This window comes from Falco peregrinus, chromosome 9 (genome assembly GCF_023634155.1).
Source record: "Falco peregrinus isolate bFalPer1 chromosome 9, bFalPer1.pri, whole genome shotgun sequence".
NCBI classification, from domain to species: domain Eukaryota; kingdom Metazoa; phylum Chordata; class Aves; order Falconiformes; family Falconidae; genus Falco; species Falco peregrinus.
In genome coordinates, this window is record NC_073729.1 from 38,244,596 (window position 1) to 38,263,853 (window position 19,258).

At 57.1% G+C, this 19,258-nt stretch overlaps 1 protein-coding gene across 2 annotated transcripts; it reads right to left on the bottom strand.

Moving 5' to 3' along the window:
* Positions 1–1,352: 1,352 nt before the first annotated feature.
* Positions 1,353–17,749, bottom strand: TP53INP2 (tumor protein p53 inducible nuclear protein 2). Of its 2 annotated transcripts, none has more exons than XM_055814695.1 (4): positions 17,625–17,749; positions 12,175–12,514; positions 7,954–8,263; positions 1,353–6,612 (listed from the first exon to the last, which is right to left on the bottom strand). In XM_055814695.1, the coding sequence occupies exons 2-4, from the start codon at positions 12,296–12,298 to the stop codon at positions 6,360–6,362; spliced, it is 687 nt and encodes a 228-aa protein (XP_055670670.1). In that variant the 5' UTR covers positions 12,299–12,514; positions 17,625–17,749; the 3' UTR covers positions 1,353–6,359. The 2 variants fall into 2 exon arrangements, with proteins under 2 accessions (XP_055670670.1, XP_055670671.1); XM_055814696.1 differs by having other exon boundaries at positions 7,954–8,083; positions 17,625–17,745.
* Positions 17,750–19,258: the final 1,509 nt, after the last annotated feature.

Genomic DNA, 19,258 nt, shown 5'->3' on the forward strand with positions numbered 1-19,258 from the left:
TCCGACGGGCTCGAGAACACCTGTCACTGACCAAGGAGCTTGCCAGCCACGCAGAGCCTCTCCCACCGCTTCATCCAACTTCTGTGGCCACATTCACATGACCCATGACAGAAGCTCTGGTCATGGTAAGGAGAGGAGGACTGAGCCCTTGAGGATGCTGGGAAATTATTCATGACTTTGACATTGTGTCGAGCAGACCTGAGAGAAATGGGTGGAGGTGGAGAGCTCCACCTTGATGAAGACAAACCCTGAGGCGATCAGCCCCATTTAAGGCCCTTTAATGTCCCCTGGGATGGAGAAGCTTCGAGCCTGGTGGGTGTCTCTCCTCAAGCTCTGGTCCCTGCCAGCAGCTGCACTGAGGCAGTCACTGGACACAGTCCTGTGCTGGAGAAGGACTTGGGGAAGCTCTGAGGGCTGGGGGGTGTTGCTGGGGTACTGGTGCATCCCTCCCACCACCAGCCGCTGTTTCTGAGTGCAGGCAGCGAAGGAGGCGCAGGGAGCTGGAGGCACAGGGACAGCAGCTGACAGCCCCTGGTGGCTAGAGTCACGGTGGCCACCAGCTGGACATGGATGGCCTCTTGTTTGAAACCCAGATGCTCAGGGAAGACTCAGGCGCTGCCATCATCCCATCCCCATCCCCGGGGAGCAGGACTCAGCGCTGCCTTCAGGCAGGCGGCAACAGGCAGAGCTGAGAACCATTTTCCTTGACTTTAGGTGTCCTGTTGCTTTTTACTGGGCGTTTTCTAATTATTATATGGTTTAATCTTTGAGGACTCACTTGTTTTTCAATAAATTCACCTGAAATTTAATTTTCACTTTATGCAGGGCACTGAAACTGGTATTTATTCTCCACAGCAGCAATTGCAAAATTGTGTGATACAAGGCTAGAACATGGGGTGTAGAGGAGTGAAGGCGGTGGGTTGATTAACATGGATGATGTGCAGTTGTAGCTTGTTCCTGCAAAGTGGTTAAATAGCCCTGAGGCGCATGGGAGGAGAGGCTGGGTGGAGGAGGTGATGGAGCAGTGTGGTCTGGCCTTGCCTCTGGAGGAAGGAGAAACAACATGGAGAGTAGGATCTGACTGATGGTAAAAGCCTTGTTGCAGCTTGCTAGTGCTGTGACAATGGGGCATTTTTAAATTTTGTTGTTGTTCTGACTGCTATGATAAGACAGTTAGTGTGGTTTTTCTCCCCAGTGGGGCTGGATGAAAGAGGAAAAGGTCTCAGTAAGATGTCACTGTAAAATTATCTATTGGTTAGAAACATGCCTAAAGGAAAAGCAAAGACTCTCACAGTGGTGATCTTTGGGATGAGCCATGTGTTCACGTTAGCCACAATGAAAAAGAAACAGACTCCTATGGAAAGAATAATTTTCTTTCCGGATCAAGGTTTCACAGCAGAGTTTTTTTGGGAAGCGTGTTCGTGAGTGCAACTTTCAGAGCATGGGGTGACAAGGACTTTTGCCCCACCTCCCCGGCAGCTCCCCTCAGGGCAGGCAAGATCCACAACTCGGTAGCAGCCCCTCGCTGCGCTGGGGGTGCTGGGGGACACCACGCAGGAGCTGCCCTGGGAGGTGGGTCCCTGGGGGTGTGCGGGAGCAGCCATGTCCTATCGTGATCCTGCTTTCATCCCAAGAGGTGTACTTCTCCAGGGGAGCTGCCTCTCCCGATCCAGTCCCGATGGCTGGGAGCGCCTCACCTCTGGCTCTGGCGGTTTCACCCGTGCCCGCTCCTCGCTGCAGCTCCTGCGCGGGGCTGGGCAGCCAGGCTGGAGCCAGCTCACCACCCGCAAGCCCCAGCAGCGGTGGCTGTGGCACTGCCAGCTGCCCAGGCAGAGCTGGCATTTACTGGGCAGAGGCTTGCCCAGGCCTCTCCTCTGGGATTTTTTCCCCCCCTTTTTTTTTCTTTCTTTTTCTTTATGCTTTCATTGCAAGAAATACAAAAACTTCCTCCCACAAATCTGCCTGTCACCTGCATCAGCATTTCTCCATGGGATTGCTCTGATGGCTTTCCCTATCCTGGCTGCCTTCTGACCCCAGGGCTATGGTGGGAGCCAGGCCAGCTGTGGCTGCTGCAGAAAGCACAGCTCCATTTCCCAGATCCTTGGGGCTTATTGTTTAAAATCTGTACCTAGTTGCTCACAAACAAGCCCAAGGAGGGACCAGCTGCAATCTAGCAGCTGTACGGTAAATTTTCAGGATGTGGGCAAACCAAGAGGAGCTGCTGCTCAGGGATGGTTTCACCAAAAGCGGCCACAGCTCCTTCTTCCATACTGGAGCTCTGTCTAAGCATCAAGCCCTGCAGCTCCTCCAAGGTGCAGCCACCTGTGCTGCTCTCACTGACATGTGCTGCCAGCGGCTCCAGCCATGTCCCTGCAGCACCCTATGCAGCCAAAGGCCTCACGGACAGAAACGAACACCACAGCCAAAAAGAGAAGCCCAGAAAAAAACACGTTTTTAAAGACCTCAGCATATTTGTCTGTCCCTGAGTCCATGCTTGTAGTTCCCCTTCCCCCCCCCCCCGGCAAGTAAAGAAAAGAAAGCAAGACTCATCCTAGCCATTGGAGCAGGACACCAGCCCAGGGGCCTCCTTGCCAGCCAGCACAGTGTTTGCTTCACCTTCCCATCAGGAGCGTTGCACAGCTAGTCACAACTTGAAAAACAGCGGGTGCAAACCCACCCCTGCCCCCAACAACCCCCTAAAAACCTAAATCACATGCCCCAGAACAACCTACCAACCACCCACGCTGCATTGTGAAATATCTACACATGCACACATGTGCATACACAGAAAAAGTTCTCAGTTTTTAAGCACCTTTCATTTGTTTTAAGATTTGAGGAGACTCATAACCCCAGTGTAAAAGGGTTTTCTTGCTCTGGAAACACTGGCAGGAGATTTGGTATCAGGCCAGGTCTCGTGCTCACTTGGGCAGGAGAGGAGCAATGCAGAGCTTCTGCAAAGCACGGTCTGAACACACCTTTGCCACAGCATAAGAAGGGTTGGCCACACTGGTGGATTGACAGTCACTCTGCAGGAGTTAACAGGAGATTATTAGATGTTAATACATGAGCAAGTGTGCAGACAACAGAGGGGGGATCGCAGGAGCCCATATATGCTGTAGTAAGCACGCTCTGTTGACTTGCAGGATGCTAGGACTCAGGATTAACCTCTTCATGAAAACATTATTAATAATTTATTAACCCTTTATAAACATACTATTGATATAAAGTGTGATAATAGTTCTGCTTCATGTCCTGTGCTGGGTGGGCACAGTGTGATGAAAGGTGTCTCAGACTGGCACGGAAAGAAGAAAGGAAAACAGTTTGCTTTCGCCTCTGAAACCCGGGACGGAGTAACAGCAACAGCCTTTTGGAACAGGTGCTGGGTGCTGGCTGTCAGCAGCCACGGCTGTGCTGAGCACCCCGGCAGCATGGCCAGGGGCTTCTGGCTCACGATGGATGAGTGGGACACGGAGGAACATTTTGACAAGGGGTTTCTCCTGCTGGGGTACCATCTGCAAGCAGATTGGGCACAGAATGGCCTGGTAGGTGAGATGTGGCAGGATCTGCCCCGGGGACACGGTCCCCAGCCAGCCTTGCTGCCCCACAGCCTGTCTTCCCCTGGGAGCCACCAGAGGGGGTGACGGTGTCGCAGCCAGCTCTGATGACAGCAGCAATCTGGAGGGACTGGCAGCATCTCGGATGCACAGGAGGAGAATCTGCAGTGGGGAATGGGCTGAGAGGCAGGGTGTTGCTTGGCTCATCCACTTCTTGACGTATATTTGGGCTAGAGAGAAAATGCTTCCTCTAATGCTGTTGCCTGGTGGCCACAGAGCATATCACCCAGTGACACAGGAGACAGAAGCACAGGGCAGGTACCACCTCATCGGACATCCATCAGGCACCCAAAAGCTCGGGCTCAGCCCCTGCTTGTCTTCACAAGTGCTTGTGCCAGCATCCCTACAAATGCCATGTTCCCGGTTCATAGCAGGCATCACTTCAGGGGCGAGGCGGGAAGGCATTTAATGTGAAGCCCAGGAAGCCAAAAGGTGTAAATGTTCCCCTCGAGTCAAGAAGTCCTCAGACTCTTCACCGAGAAGACATCAGAGGTGGAACAGGATTATCTCCAGCATGGTCTTAGGTTCGGCCACAAGGGACGGTGACTGTGGCAAGGGCCCGGGAGCAGCAGGCGATGCCGAGGGATGGGGGGAACACCAAGCTCCCCAGCTCGCTCTTTCTCTGCTGATAAACCACTGGCTGTGAAAAAACAGCTCCGGTGCCGCCACACTTACCCAAAGGGCTGAAAAAGCGGCAGAACAAACCAGTGGGGTGGGTGCAGGATACAGCCCAGCATCTCCGCCGGCACAGCCACCAGTGCCCCGCTCACCCTGGTGAGCACTGGGCACCCGGAGGGGCAGGAGGCACCACATCACGTGTGTGATGAGGCGCTGGGTCTCAGGAGGACTTGAAACAAGAAACTGGCCTGGAAGAATCAAAAGGGAAAGGCTGGCAGGAGATGTTTGAAATCAGTTTTTCACTCTTTCTGTGCGTTTGGGAACACTGCATCATTGGAGAGAAAGATGAATAATGCAGGTGAGCATCAACCAGCTGGGTCCCACGCAGCCCAGGCTCCCAGGCAGAGCTGGGGACCGGCGCTCATAAAAGGGTTTGGTTTGTTTTTAATTTCATTTTAAAAACTAATAAATATCAACTGTCTGAGGCTGGGCTTACCATAATTCCTTCAGCCTAGGTCCCAAGCCGATATTAAGGGATGTAACATGGTGAATGGAAGAAATTCCTGTGAAATCAGCATTTTGGGGGGTGTGTGTGGTTTTTTCTTGTCTCAGAGGTGGGAATCCAGGCTGTGAGCTGGCCACAAGCAGGACATGACAGCCAGACCTTCCCTGGGGCACAGGGTGCTAAACCAGTCCCTAAAGGGAGGGGGGGAGGGGGGATCAACACATTTCTGCTGGGTTTGGAGCCATCTCAGCTGGTGCTGGAGCTGGTAAGAAGTCTGGACCATGTCCTTCAAAAGGCAGAGTGAGTCCATCATGGGGAGGGGAGGGATTTGTTTCACAAACCAACATTGCTCACGACAGAATTTGGCCCTTCATGGGAAAGGATGCAATTTTTAGTGGGGGAAGAAGGCGTTCTCATTCTGGCTCCACTGCAGCAACCCTCTCACCTGGCCCAGCTACCCAAGCCTGCCCTGTCCGGTCCTGTCCCTTTGCAGCCACTCCCAAGTCCACCTTTGCCCTTATTTCAGCCTCTTCCCTCCAGCCTCCTCCGCGGCATCCCTTCACCACCAGCTTCGACATGCTTTTGCCACCTCGGGGAAGCTGCGCAGGTCCCTGCCTCTGCTCCCCTCCCAGGGATAAACGCTGGGCAGCCAATGCTCTTGGCTTCTTGGTGCCTCTTCCAAGTATATAGGTACATAGAGAAATACACATATGCATATATATGTATATATGCGTGGCTTGGGCAGATGGGTGGCTCGAGGAGGAGGGGGCTTGCTCGGGCAAGGCAGCCAGCAGCTCGGCAGGATCACCAGTCACAGTGATGCTACCACTGACCCCTGGCTGGCCATCTCCTCCCGGCATGGTGGCCAGGGCTCTGGCGAGGCGCAGGGACAGTGCTCTTTTTCCTGAGATTGCTTTTAAAGTTGTCTTTAAAAAAACACCACGAGGCACCGCGAGCTGCCCGGCTGACCCTGCCGTCAAGGTTTCCACACACTCTCTCCCGTGATGAGCCCTTCCAGGACTGGCAGTGGGGTATTTGCCTTATCACAGCAAAAATGGGATCAAGAAATCAAGGAGGGAGGGGGGTAGTTGTTGGTTTTGGGAGAAGGAAGCATTATTTAGTGTCATGGATGAGGTTTTCCCACAGATCCCAAACCTTGTTGCTCCGTTGCCCTTTTCACTTCTGCTCGATGTCTCTGCTTGTGACATCCTGGTCTGGCTACATGTGGAGTCACAACGTCATGAAGAAAGGCACTGATGTCACAGGCTCATCAGGACAAACAGGCTTTGCCGTGGTTTTGGAAATGGGAGATTTCACCGGGAATGCTGATGTTCCTGCGCAAAGGCTGGCGTGGCTGTGAGGCAGGGGGTGGTGGCCCAGCATGGCAGCGGCGCCGGGGGTTGCGGGCCCGGCCGGTGTCGGGGGTGAGAGGACCAACGGAGGGTGTGGGGAGGAAGACTGAGGAGCGGGGGGCCGGGCGTGCCGGTGGGGGTGTGTGGAGTGAAACCGCAGCCCGGCATCAGCAGTGTTCGTCGCTGGTGCTCCCTGGGGCAGCTGGTGTTGGGGCCGGGGTGAGCCCCGCTCCGCCGGGCAGGGGAGCGGCTGCCGGTGGCCCGGTGAGGTCAGTAGTTGCAGTGGCGCTGGCAGGGCTGGTGGACGAAGGTGCTGGCGTGCTGCTTGGCTCGGCGCAGCGGGCGCTGGCGGGCCTGGTTCTGCCGCTGCAGCGCCTTCTGGCTGAGGCAGTGCTTCTCTGCCAGCTGTTTGGCCCGCTGCACCCGCCGCGCCTGCCCGACCTTCTCCAGGATGGCGGCCTTCACTGCGAGGGACCGGCTGTGGTGCGGCACGTGCCGCTCCAGCCGGGGCTCCGGCACCTCCCTGAGGAGAAAGGGGCTGTCAGCGACCCCGGCACCCAGCCCTCGCCCACCCCAGGGAGAAGGGGCCCGGGTCTCCAGTCTCCTGCCCCTCGCACTGTGCCCTGGCAGGGTCCAGCCCCCTCCCGCCCCAGAAGCCGGGAGACAAATGCCGATGCCACCAGGAATGGGGCTGTCCCCACAGAACCTGCAGCAGCCAAGTCCCTTGCGCCCAGCAGGGCAAGGCCAAGCCCAGCCCTGTTGCCATCCCACTCGCCACCCATTCGGTCCCCTGGCGCGTTTCCCTTTGCCCCCAGCACTGAGGGTCCGCTGGAGCTCTGAGGCCAAGCTGTGGCCTGACTGTGCAATGAGAGAAGCTCTGTGGGAACAGCACCCCCCAGCCTGGGCAGGGGGTCACCCCAAATTCTTCCTCCCCCCTGCATTGCCAAGGGGCTGCTGGGGGACACACTGGAGGGCTGGGACTGGGGGGCGGCAGGCACCTCACAGCACGAGGGGACCCAGGGCTTGGCCGACAGTGGCAGGGCTGCTCGTGCAGATGATCGGTGTGTTGCCAGTGCCACCGGCAGCCATGGAGAGAGGACAGAGCCCCCCACGGCTGCAGCGAGGCTGTGGCCCTGGGGAAGGATGGCAGGGGGCTCCAGCCCGCAGCTCCTGGGACAGGGCGGGGGGGCATTTGGGGCACTTCTGTTTAACCTCCTCCCCCTGCTAAGCTGGACTTTGGGACAGGGAGAAACGTCTACATCCAGGGCTGGTGGCACCCTGCTCCCAGCGGCTGCAGGACACACCTGCACTGGGCACGACAGGGATCTGGGAGGCCACAGCACCCTGTGCCTGGGGGAGCTGGGGGTCTTGGGGGAACCCCTGTGCCTGAAGGTCACCTTGTCCTGCTGGGTTTGCGTTGCTTGCGCCATACTTGCGCAAAGGCAAAGCCCTGTGTTTAAGCCCAGCCTGGCAAACCACCGGACAGGCGGTGGGGTGACAGGTGGCCATGCCAGGAGACTCTGCTCAGGGCAGGGGAGGGGGATGCAGCCCTCTCCCGCCGCAGCCCTGCAGCAGGCTCATGGTCCTGCACCCACAGCCATCTCAACATGGCATCAAGATCCTGTTAGCAGAATATTTTGGGACATAGAGGCTGCCACCCTTGTGCAGCACCAGCCAGGGTGCAGGGTGCTCCCCGAGGTGGGATGCAGGGACACCAAGGTCCCCCCACAGCCCCATTCCACCTGCAGGCGAAACGCTCTCGGGTGTACACAGCCATTTGTGATGCCAGCACTGACCATCCGCCCCGGTCCCGCAGCCGGTGCTGGGCCAGCAGCCCCTGCGGGCATCCTCAAGCCACACTCACCCAGCAGCATTATCTTCGGGGCCCTCCCCATCCACCTCGAGGGTGCTGGTGACATAGACAGACATGCTGGGGTGCTCGATGAGCAGGTCCTCCATGGGGCTGCTCCCCACGCCGTTGGGGCCGGGCCCCTCTGCAGTAAAACAGGGGGGAGGGGTGACAAACCAACTCTCGTCCATCAAGCAGGGACCAGCTGGAGCTGGGGAAGCGGCCGGTGGTGGCGGTGAACCAGTGGGTGCCAGGTGGGATCGCACCAGGCGCCCGGTACCACCAGCAGCCACTCGCTGGGCTGCGCCAGGGTGGGCACGGCTGCCTGGGGGTGGTGGGGGTGCAGAGCCATGCGGGGCGCAGCAGGGACACACACACATACCATGTACAGTGGGGAGGGGAGGGGGGAGAGAAAGGGGCATCGTTAGTGCAAGAGACACCCCCACCGCCATCGCCACCGCTAGAGATGGGCACGGCATCGACGGGACCTCACGGGGTCAGACGCCAGCAATGCCCTGCACCGCGCCCCGACCAGCATCCTCCATACCGGGCAGCTACCGGTGCCGCAGGGCCCGGCTTCACTAGGCGAGCAAGCAACAGAATGGTTCTGATTAGGGAGTTTAACGAAAAAGTTGGGGGGAAACTGTAGAGGAATGAAGGCAGGTTAATTGAAATTGATAATATACAGCTGTGGGCTGGCTTCAGGGGCGGTGGGTTGGCTGACTGGATAAGGTGCAGCTGTGGCTGGTTCCTGCTGAGTAGTTAAATGGCTCTAAGGGGCATGGGAGAGGAGCACTGGATGAGGAGGCACCTGGAAGAAGCAGAGGGAGGAGAGCGAGTGCCCTGGATGGAGGAGAGGCCCTGGGGGAAGAAAGGGGGTTGGCTGAGTAGAGGCTGGCTGGAAGAGAAGCACGGAGAAGGAAGAGGCTGGACACGGCAGAGGTAAGAAGCAGGGTGAACTGGTCTGTAGAGGATGAAGGAACAGCACAGACAATAGATGAACTTGTGAAACCCTGTGGGGGATTGGTGGCTGTGCTGGGGCAAGGTGTGGGAACTACTTATTGAAGTTAACCTGGTATGGGATGGTAAAAGCCTTGCTGCAGCTGGCTAGTTTTGAGAGTGCTGCAATAGGACCTACTGCAGAGATTTTGACTTTTTCCTTCTCAAAGCAAAGGAAGAAATTCAGCAGCAAGAAATGCTGCTGTTGCCTGTTCTTATGGCACCTGAGCTGTGCTGCTCCAGAGGAGCACTGGCCTGCCTATACTTGTAAACACTCCCCAGCACTTTGCAAACATTGAAACCAAGCACACACAGAGGAGAAAAAAAAACCTAAACCCAACAACAAAACAGTTCACACCTTTTTGTCTGGAAGAAACCAGGGAATATATAAATTCTTCAGCAAAGGTTTTCACCATGCTTTCAGCTTCAGTCCATTAGAGGCTGAATCCTGGGTGGTTGATCCACAAGCTGCCCCCCCCCCCCCCCCCCAACACCTCAGCACCTCAGCCTTCCTTGTCTTCCTTTCCTCACCTCTGCCTGGCAAAAGCACTTGAACTGGTGCTTTTCTGGGCTGCTCTTGCTTGGACTTACTGGCCAGGTTAAGGGAGGGGAGGCTGTGCCTACTGTCAGGCTCACCGAGGAAATTCAGACCTGTTACCAGCCTCATCAGGGGACTGGAGGGAACTAGCCTCAGGGGGAGATGCAGCACATGTGCAACCCTGCAACTGGGTGAGGGTGCAGGAGAAATCAGAGGTGAACATGTTCTTGTGGTGGAGAAATGCAGCACATGAAGCACAAGGCTGGCATTCACCACCAAGCATGTCCCCAGCTCCTCCTGCAGATGATGCCCAGGCTTAGGGCTGGCCACAATTAGCCTTGTGAAGATGAGAGCATCTTTCTTCAGGTCAGTGGGTATCAAGTTATTAATAGCTGTTAGCATATCGGGCTGGAGATTATTTGTCAGCCTGGAGACAGCCATTGAGCCTGGCTGGAGCATTCCCGGTCCAGCAGTGCTCTCACAACTGCAGGGCTGCAGCCTATGGGCACCCAGCATCATGGAACCCTGCTCCAGACATCCATGGCTGCCTGTCCCCATCCTTTGCCAAGTTGAGCTTGAACATTACAAGGAATATTTTGGGGTCCACAAATCCCTGGGAGACTTGCTGCCATACCACTAAGCACCAGGAAATGCTCTTTGCTCTTCCCTGTGTGCTGAGCAGAGTCAGGCTGGGCAATGGGGTGAGAGGGGTGTCTGAAATGCTCCTGGGAGATCTGGTTAACTTGGGTGCATTTTGCAACACGGGTCAAAGATCTGGCTGAGAGGAAACTAATTCAGAGGCTCATTAAGCTGTCCCTGCTACTGGGAGGGAGCCAGGCTGGGAGACGCTTGCCAGCTGCTGTGGCTGGAAGGTAAATGATGGAGGCTGGAGCCAGCAGGTTTGGGTTTTGAAGTGCTTCGCATAACTCCAGCCTCAGAGATTAGGGTGGAAATAAATAGGTCCCTCGCTGGCCAGGGAATGCTATGGGAAAAGGCAGAGGCAGGGCCCGTGGGGATTAGCAGTGGGGTTGCACGTCCCAGGCAGACACTGCTGAAAGCCAGCTCTGCACCAAAGCCTGGCCACTTGATTGGAAAAAACAACAGGAGCCTTTTGTATCAAGGTCATCCCTGGGTCCCCGCTGAGCCAGCCACAGCCTCAGACCCAGGGGATGAAGGCACAGCCCAGCATTTCTATCTGGGGAAACTCCTGGCTCCTTCTGACATGCTGCAGCTGCTGCCAGCTGTCCCAGACACGTGGCAGCTGTGTGCCCATTGCTCCAGGGACCTAATGGGACCTCCCTGCAACCAGCTGCCTCCTGCGTCACTGCTGTCACCACCACCACGGGACAGTCACCAAAGCTCAGAGGACAGGGAATCCTCCATGGCTGCCCATGCCACCCACCCACCTCTGCCAGCTCTCCCTAGTGCTCCCACCAGGCACAGGGCTGACCCTGTTCCCTCACCCCAGGCTCGTCCATGCTCCCATCCCCTCTCCAGCTCGCCGGGTGGGGAACCCTAATGAATGACTTGCATCATGAAAATGAGCTCTGTTTGGTGCATGGGGGACAGGCAGGGGGTATCTGCTTGGAGAACAGATGCCTGCAAGAGGGAGGACGAAACCCTCCTAAACCTGCAGGATATGTTCGTGGTCCCCTGGGCTGGGGCACCACAACTGACCAGAGGCTGCAGGAGCAGACCATGGCCATCAATGAGCTCCTGCACAGGCAAGCTTGTTTGCCTAAGTTTGCTGCTGGATTTGCAAGCAAAAGGTCATGAAATTATCGTTGTAATTGGTTGAGTCATTGACCCCACAATAGAAACACCAAGGTCTTAACAGAGCTGGAGAAGCTCTTGACACACGAGGAATTTGATCCGCCTGGTTGCTGTTAAACAGGGTTCTGGATGGTTGTTGCCATCCATGGGAACTGGGAGCCTCTGAGGGCTCTCTAGGTACAGGGTCCTTGTGGCAAACGTCCCTTGTCTGAGTGCTGTTGGCATGGGCACTGGATATGATTTGGGATGATAAGCCCTTTAGCTGAGATTTGCTCCCCCGATGGACTCAAATGACCCAAAAGTGGCCAGATCGCTGGTGGGGGGACAGGCAGGCACTGCTGCTGCCTGCCCTTATGTGGGGAAAACCCTGGCCTCCCCCTATGCTCGGGACCAGCTCCCCCAGGGAACACGCTCCCTGTTTGCTTATGGCAGGGGTGCCACGGGGGACAACCAAGCCCAGACCCTCCTGGCGAAGCGCTGCTTGTGGCGCTGCCTAGCCATGGTGCCACTGCAGCTCACAGGCAGACAGCCCGCATGGGTTGGTGTCCCCCACCCCACTGCCCTAGCAGGCAGGATCACACCAAAACCCTGGGTGCTCTCCCCGGGCTGGTGTGGAGGCATCTGGATGCTCCTGGCAGCAGCAGCCCCAGCTGGGGACGCTGCTCCCGCTCCCATGCTGGTGGGAAGTCGTGAACCACCATCAAGAGAGGAGAGGGAAAAAGGAGGAGCGGGTGGGGTGCTGCTGCTGTGACCACAGTGCTGGGCGCTGTGGGCAGGGTGGGGGGACCAGGGGAGGAGGGATGAAGGGCAGAGCTGACTACACTTGGTGGAAGCTTATCTGCTGTCATCTCAAGGGGGTTGCCCAGCCCCAGAAAGACAAGGTGCAGCACAGGTTGTAGGAAGCCGGTCCCCATTGCTTTTCTCACCTGCAAGATCAATTATGAGCCAGCCATCCTCTTCCTCCTCCTCCTCGACAAAGGGTTTGGGCTCCTCTAGGCCTTCTGGCGTGTTGCTGTCACTGAAGAAGAGGCTAGTGAGACGCTGAAACATGGTGGGGAGCGGTCCAGCGGGAGGATCGGTGACTTAGAGCTATGGCTGAGCACCAGCTTCCAGGTGCAGAGGGGGGAGCAATGGGCAGGGAGCAGAAAAAACAGCACTCGAGGTCTCGGTGGTGGTGGAGATGCTTTGCTGCTAGCAAAATTGTAGCTGAGCTAAATGGTGTGTAGTGCAATTCTGAGGTTCTTCACTTGGCTTCAGTGCAAAGGCCTGTAAAAGGGAAAGACGAGAGAATAACGCATTTGGACTGGCTGGCAGTGCTGGCCCTTCTGCAAGCCAGGGGCTCAGGCGGGTCAGGGGTGGTGGTGAAAAGGTGGCTCTGGCACTGAGCTGTGTGCTGTCCCAGCTGCTGGCATCTCCAAGGGCATCATGCACTGTGTCCCAGTGAAGGGCTGGCTGCCCATGCCCTGCAGCCCCCAACCTGCACCAGGCCCCACATTGTGTCCCCTTCCTCATGGGTGGTGTGTCCCAGGGGTCCCATCCGCTGGAGCTGGCAGGGGCAGAGCCAAACCCTGTTCTAAAATCAGACTGGGACCTGCCTCCCCCAGCACTGAACGGGCACTGAGTATGGTTGGTGGCACGCAGCTTTGCTGTTAGAGCAGGGCAAAGGGTGCAATGCTGCTGTCCTATCTGAGGATCCATGGCACCAGATGACCCTAAAACCCACCACCAACCCACTGACAGCCCCAGCAGCGTGGCTGCCCTCCCCTCTTTAAGCTGGGTCCCAAGAAGCCCTTGCTAGTGTTTTGCTCCAGCTCTGCCTGGGCCAATACCTGCTTGAGGTTGGTTTAATTTTGAAAGTTGTTACTGTCGGTGTCGTGCTGTGTGTGTGTATCTGCAAGGATGCTCTTCTCATGCAGCTGTGTAACATTGCCACCCTCCAGCCCCAAAAGAGGACACTGTTGCATGTGCCACCACTGCTCCTTTACAAGAACCTTACAAGGAGCCATGGGACAAAGTGCTTGGCTATGGGCTGTGTCTTGGCCCCAAGTGCTCAGGCATGGATGTGCAGGAGCAAGCGGCAGCAGGCTTGTCACCCCCTCGCAGCGGGGCAGGGATGACATCCCAGTCCTGAGTGAGTCTCTGCTCCATCTACGCTTGTCATGGTTTTACCCCTGGGGAAACACATTCCTCCCAGCTCCAGGGGAGGGCAGGACTCACTCATTTTATTAATGACTGCAAAGCTCTCTAACATGTGAAGACAGACAGCAGTGGAAACATTAAAGTAGAATAACGTAAGTTAGGGAAACAACATGAAAAGGGCTGGTATCCAGCTGGGCCATGAATGGGAACTGGCCCATCAGGCTCTGTGTGCTCTGTGCTGAGCACGGTGGGGATTTCCCTCCCATGGGACCTATGTGTGTATCCATCCTCCCCCAGACCAGGCTGGCAAAGGGTGCCTGGAACAGCCCTGACAGCTGTGGTACACAGCCATGGCTTCATTGCATGACAGTTCTCCCTGCCTGCAGGCTGAAATCTGGCATCTGCCTGGAGCACTTTCCTTTTTATTAAAGATATTTTAATATCATATTAATTTCATAAATTGATTAAATCTCTAATTGCGGCAGAAATCCCACTGCTCCCAGGTACCTGCTGGTGATGTCTCAGGAGGTCCTGCTTCTTACCCTTCTGCAGGTCCCCAGGCAGGGGTAGAGGGGCAGTAAGAATGCAGCAGAGGGTGGCAGGCGCAGGGGGCTCCCACCCACACTAGAAGCAGCTCCTGGCCATCATTGCATCCCTGCAGCAATGTTTGTCCCATTTACACCAGGGGAACTGGGGTGCGGGAGGGACCTGAATGCACCCCTGCCAGGGGATTTCAGTTGGTGCTGCCCAAACCGTGCCTCGGCACCAGGCAGAGAAGGTGCCCACAGAAGCAGTTTGGACCAGGAGGTTGCTCCTCTGCCCCTCCAGTGGCCCGGGCTGGTCAGAGCCCTGGTGCCTTCTTCCAGCCCACCAGTGTCTGCTAGAAATCCCAGATCTGTGGAGAAGGTATGGCCAGCACTGGGGCACAAGGGATTGCCTGTGCACCACGTCCCTGAGGCTGAGCTGCCCCAGAAACCACATAGCCATCCCCTGCCAGAGCCAGGGCCATCACTGTGGGACAGCTGCCATCCTTCTCGGGCTTCTGCAAGCCCTTGTACTCAGCATGAGGGGACAGGCCACAGGTGACATACTCAGGGACAGATGAGTTCCTTAATGAATGAAGAAGTTTAGCAGAATCTTTCCAGGAAGTCCAACAGCCTTTTAAAACTAGCTAGAGGGTAGTTAATATAAAAAGGCAGGAGTAAGGAAACCATAATGCATTGAGGTTTGTTGGTGGGTTGTTTTTTTTCCCCTTCAGAAACTTCAATGTAATAATTAGTTTTCTGAGTCACCATCACTGCAAATAAGCCCAGGAGCTAAGAATAGGCAGCAAAGCCCCAGGGTGCGCCAGGAGCTTGCTGGGGTGGCAGCCACAGCTTCGCAGGGCTGGCAGCTCCCGAAAGTCACAGCCTGCAAGAACAGCAGCAACTCTGCTTGGAAATGGCAACAGGCTCCCTGAAACTTTCCATAAATACTTGGCGGCAGGAGGGATGCTGCTGACAAGTGGCAGAAGCGGTCCTTCCTTGGCAGAGCTAAGAATACCCTGCGCAGTCATCATGGCAGGCGTTGGAGGTATAAATCAGGTGCCTTCCTCCAACCCACTTGGGAAATGTTATTTTGAATTCATTTTACCTAAATTAGACAAGCGTTTCACAGGCTGCTGTCACTGTGCTGTATGCACCAAAATCTTAAACCTGGCACAGAAACACAGAGCGAAGGAGAAGGGGGTCTGGCAGCTGGGCAGCTCAGGGGTGCCCTGCTTACCACACCAGAAATGACCAGTGAAGCATCGCGGCGCTGACCTCTCTCTGTCCCCATTGAGGAAGGGACCAGAGCCGGCAGGGTCTTGCCCAGGACAGTTTGGCAGGGCTGGATTAATGCATTTGGTCACTCAACAACTGCGCTACAGCTCCTGCTGATCCCTTTACTTTGCCAGCAGGCTCATTTGTGGGGTTGGCCTGGGGGAGCACTTGCCTCACAGGTGGAGCTGGGCCCCGAGGCTGCTGCTGGCACGGACAGAGTGACTGCAGCAAGCCGGAGGCTGATTCACAGCCAGACCCATCTTCCTACTGCAGAGCAGGGAAGCAGAGGGGGGCAAGGCGGCAGAGAGTATTTTAAAAATCCCCCCAAAACCTCTTTATCATGAGACTCTTATTCTCAGTGGCAGACAAAGCCAGCACGTGGGAGGGCTTTCCTTGGCCAGTCCGGGAGCTCAGGTGGACTGAAGTCCCCATGTGCTCCTCCAGATCCCACCTGAAAGAGGGGGACTCAGGGTCGCAGAAAGAGGGCATTTGCCTGGAGCTGGTGTCCCCACCTGCACCAGCTCCCTTGTGTAACTGCTGCAGGAAGGTCCTTGCCCCAAGGACAAACCCGACCATCTGCTATTTTATGTCATTGCACAGAGCCCTGGAAAATCTGCCAGTGGCCAGCAACCATGAAATTTTTAGATTTACCATGAGCTGTCCTATGAAATTTTAGAAGTTTCCTCTCTGGGACATGCCAGGTGAGGAAACATCCCTAGGAGCATACGCAGCAGTGGAGCAGCACCAGTGTTACGCCCTTTGTAAATCACAGGAGGCTGGATACTAACTGGCAAATCGGACTTTGATACCACAGGAACCCTGAGCTCCCCACCAGCTCCCGCTGAGCCCACCTGGAGCCACATATGAGCTGGGGCAAGATTTGGCCATGCAGGGTTTGCTGTGCAATTAGCACTGAAAAAAGCTCTTAGATAAGAGTTTGCATCTCAGGTTTTTCCAGTCTTGCTACAAGCAGGTGATATCCGTTTATTCTCCAGGGGAAAAACATCCATTATGTCTTCCCTTTTGTGTTCAGCCAGATAAGCACCAGTTGGATGCAGCAGGTTCTCAAAGGTGACAGTGAGCTGCAGCAGACAGCTTTTGTCTTTTTTTGGGCAGACATAAAAGGCAAGAAAAGACTTATTTTAGAGGAAAAAAAATTTGTTCTCGGCACTTTGTAGACTACGCCCAATGGGAAAGAAGGTACGGCATAGTCCTGTACCAGAGCCCAACACCTGTTTCTGGGATGGTTTCCTACCCCAGCAAAGCCCTGGCCAAATCAGTGACAGCACCTGGTACCTGCCCAGCACAGCCCTCGCTGGTGCCCTGTCAGTGGAGGGTGCTGCTGTTCCCAGCAAAGGCACTTTAAGCCAGTGCTTTGGGACCCCAGGGAGTCCCAGTGCCTTTGCTCAGGCTCTCTAGGCAGGGTTGTAGCTCCTCTACACAGAAGCAACATAAATTTATAGATATAGGCATACATATAAAGGAGATTACAAAAGCAATAATGCCCTTTGTAAGATGTTCCTACAGTCACGCTCCATGGAGCCCAAGCCTTTCAGCTGACGAGCCCCGTCAGATGGGAGCAAGTCAGTGCCTGGGGCCTCCCAGGCTCAGCCAGGCTGCTGGGGGTCCCGAGGCGAGAGGCATGAAATCCGTAGAAGAGTTGCCCTTTCAGGACTTAGGACATCTCTGAGCTGTCCCAAAGCAGATGCCCTTAGAGCAGTAATAACAAAAGCAGCCACCACGCGTGGTCCCCAACATACTCGCAGGCTCAGCATCCCGGGACGCGGCGGTGGCACGCCGGGATGCTACGGCACAGACCTCTGCCTGGTGCTGCCAGGGCCCTTCCCGCGCCACGCGTGGCCCCACGGCTCTCTCTCGGGCACCACGGTTCAACTCCACGAAAAAGCCTGAACACGCGGCCCGGTCTCACGCAAACCGCGGGTGCTCGCACGGTACGTGGACCGCGCACACCGGCCAGCAGCCCCTCCCAGGGCGCCACTGACACCGGCTCCGCCGCTGGCCCGGGGAAGCCGCCGCGGAGACGCGAGAGGCCGGGGGCGCCCACGCGGTTCTGGCCACGCGCTGGGCCCCGGCCACCCCCCCCCCCCCGGCCGCGGAGGCGACTGCGCTCCGCGGGGTCACGGCAGGACAGCGCGCCCGGAACGCAGGGGGGGCCGGGGGGGGCAGCCTTATGACGTCCCAATGTCATATGCAAATGACGCATACGTCACTGCAGCGGGGCCAATGGGAGCGGAGCCCAACCTCGAATCTTAATCCGGTGATGAAGAAACAAACAACAGGGGCGGGGGGGGGGGGTCCCGGGCGGCGGCTCCCCGGGGCCCCCCGGAGGATAGCGGGCGGCGCGAGCCCGCTCAGCCCCAGCCCCGCCCGCCGCCCCCCCGCAGCAGCCAGGCGCCGGTCGGCGGGACACTCACCTGCCGTGCGGGCGGCGGGCGCTGAGGTAGGGCCGGGGCCGGGGCCGGTGGCGATCGCGCGGTTCTGCCGAGCGCCCGCCGCTCCCCCGCACAAATCGGGACCTTCCGACAGCTGATCGTGGCGTCACAAAGCGACCCGCCCGCCCACTGGTAAACGGCCAATGGGAGGCGGCGCCGGGAGGGCGGGGTCGGTGCGGAGGGCGGGCACCGCCCACGTGAGCGCGGGGTCCCGCGCCGGGGGCTGCGGAACGGGGAGTGGTTTCGGCCCGGAGCCGCTGCCCCCCGCCCCGGAGCCGGGACGGTGTCAGCGGGCGGGCGGGCGGGCGCTGGCTCCGGCCGGGGTCCCGCGCCGGGTGACCCAGCGGGCTGGGGGCCCGAGGCCTCTACAGAGACCCGGTGGGGCACGGAGGAGGGGCCGGCTGAGACCCCCCGGCCACGGCGCCCAACCACTCAGCGGCCTCCCAGGCAGGCGAGGGCTCGGCGGGGTGGCTGTGCCCGCGGGCCGTGACCGGGAGGAGCCCCCGGGGTGCGGGGTTCGCCCGGGCCGTCGCCCTCGGCGCGGCTGCTGCGGGGGGCCGAGGGGCCGAGGCCGGGCCGGTCACACGCGGGAAGCGCCCGCGCGGGGATGGCACGTGTGTGACAGCAGCCAGGGAGAGCGCTGTGCACCCGAGTCACGCGTGGTGCAGCTGGGGCTCGTCTGGCATCACAGGTGAATTCCCCATCGCAAATTCACAGGAGGCAGAATTTAATTGAGTCTTATTCAACCCGCAGTCACATATTAAATAACGTTGTCTTGTGTAATTGAAGGATCTTGTGGAAGGGTGTAAACTGTTTCAGGAGGAGAGCTGCCACCAGACAGAGCTCTTGCCCTGCGTTGCTGAGAGGGGAGCAGAAGCCTGTGAAGCTTAAAACATTTCTAAGCAGAAAATCCATTTGGGTATGCCTATGGAGGTCGTTTCCAGCTGGTAACGGCCGTTTCAATTAATGCCACAATGAGCTGCAGGTGCTCAGCACCTGCTGGGCAGGGAGGTGGAAGCATCCCCAGGAGACACCCAGAAGTACCAGCACCACTCACACCTGACCCCCAGCCTGGGCCCTGCTTGAAGGCAACAGCTCAAGCTGCCAGTGGAACTTTGTTTTGCTGCTTTTCTTAGGACTTGTGTTGCACAGAGTGATTACAATGTGGCTCTTGCTGGCTGCCCCAGTACAAAAATTAACCTTTAATCCCACTGCCAAACAGGAGTGGATATAAATGAACTCATCAGAACAAATCTTGCTAGGGTTAAACTTATCCCAGGGTAAACTGTCCCATTTGCACTGGCGTGCTCGCTAAAGGGCTGATTTCATGGTATAACTGACTCTCCCCATTGGGATAGGAAATGCTTTGGTCTCCACTGCACCCTGCCCTGGTCTTTCGCTGCAAAAAAAAAAAAAAGGAGGCAGCCTCCCTTCCCATGGCAGTTTTAGCCACAGTGGTGTATTGCTGGCAGGAGCTGCTGCAAATGAAGCAGAGGAGCGAGCTTTGTGCCAGCCAGCTGCCCTCAGCAGAGGCTGCTGGCAGCTGCCGGGCTTGGCACTGGGCGCTGTGGTTGGTGGGCTCAAGTGATGGCTGGCAGCTGTGTCCACGTGGCAAC

Bases quoted from the DNA above. Each gene is read 5' to 3' on its own strand.
- TP53INP2 (XM_055814695.1), bottom strand. From the start codon at position 12,298: ATGTTTCAGCGTCTCACTAGCCTCTTCTTCAGTGACAGCAACACGCCA. The intron at 8,264-12,174 runs GTGAGAAAAGCA...CACCACCCCCAG, and splicing joins GCTCATAATTGATCTTGCAG to GCAGCCGTGCCCACCCTGGC. The intron at 6,613-7,953 runs GTGAGTGTGGCT...CTTTCTCCTCAG, and splicing joins CCCGAAGATAATGCTGCTGG to GGAGGTGCCGGAGCCCCGGC.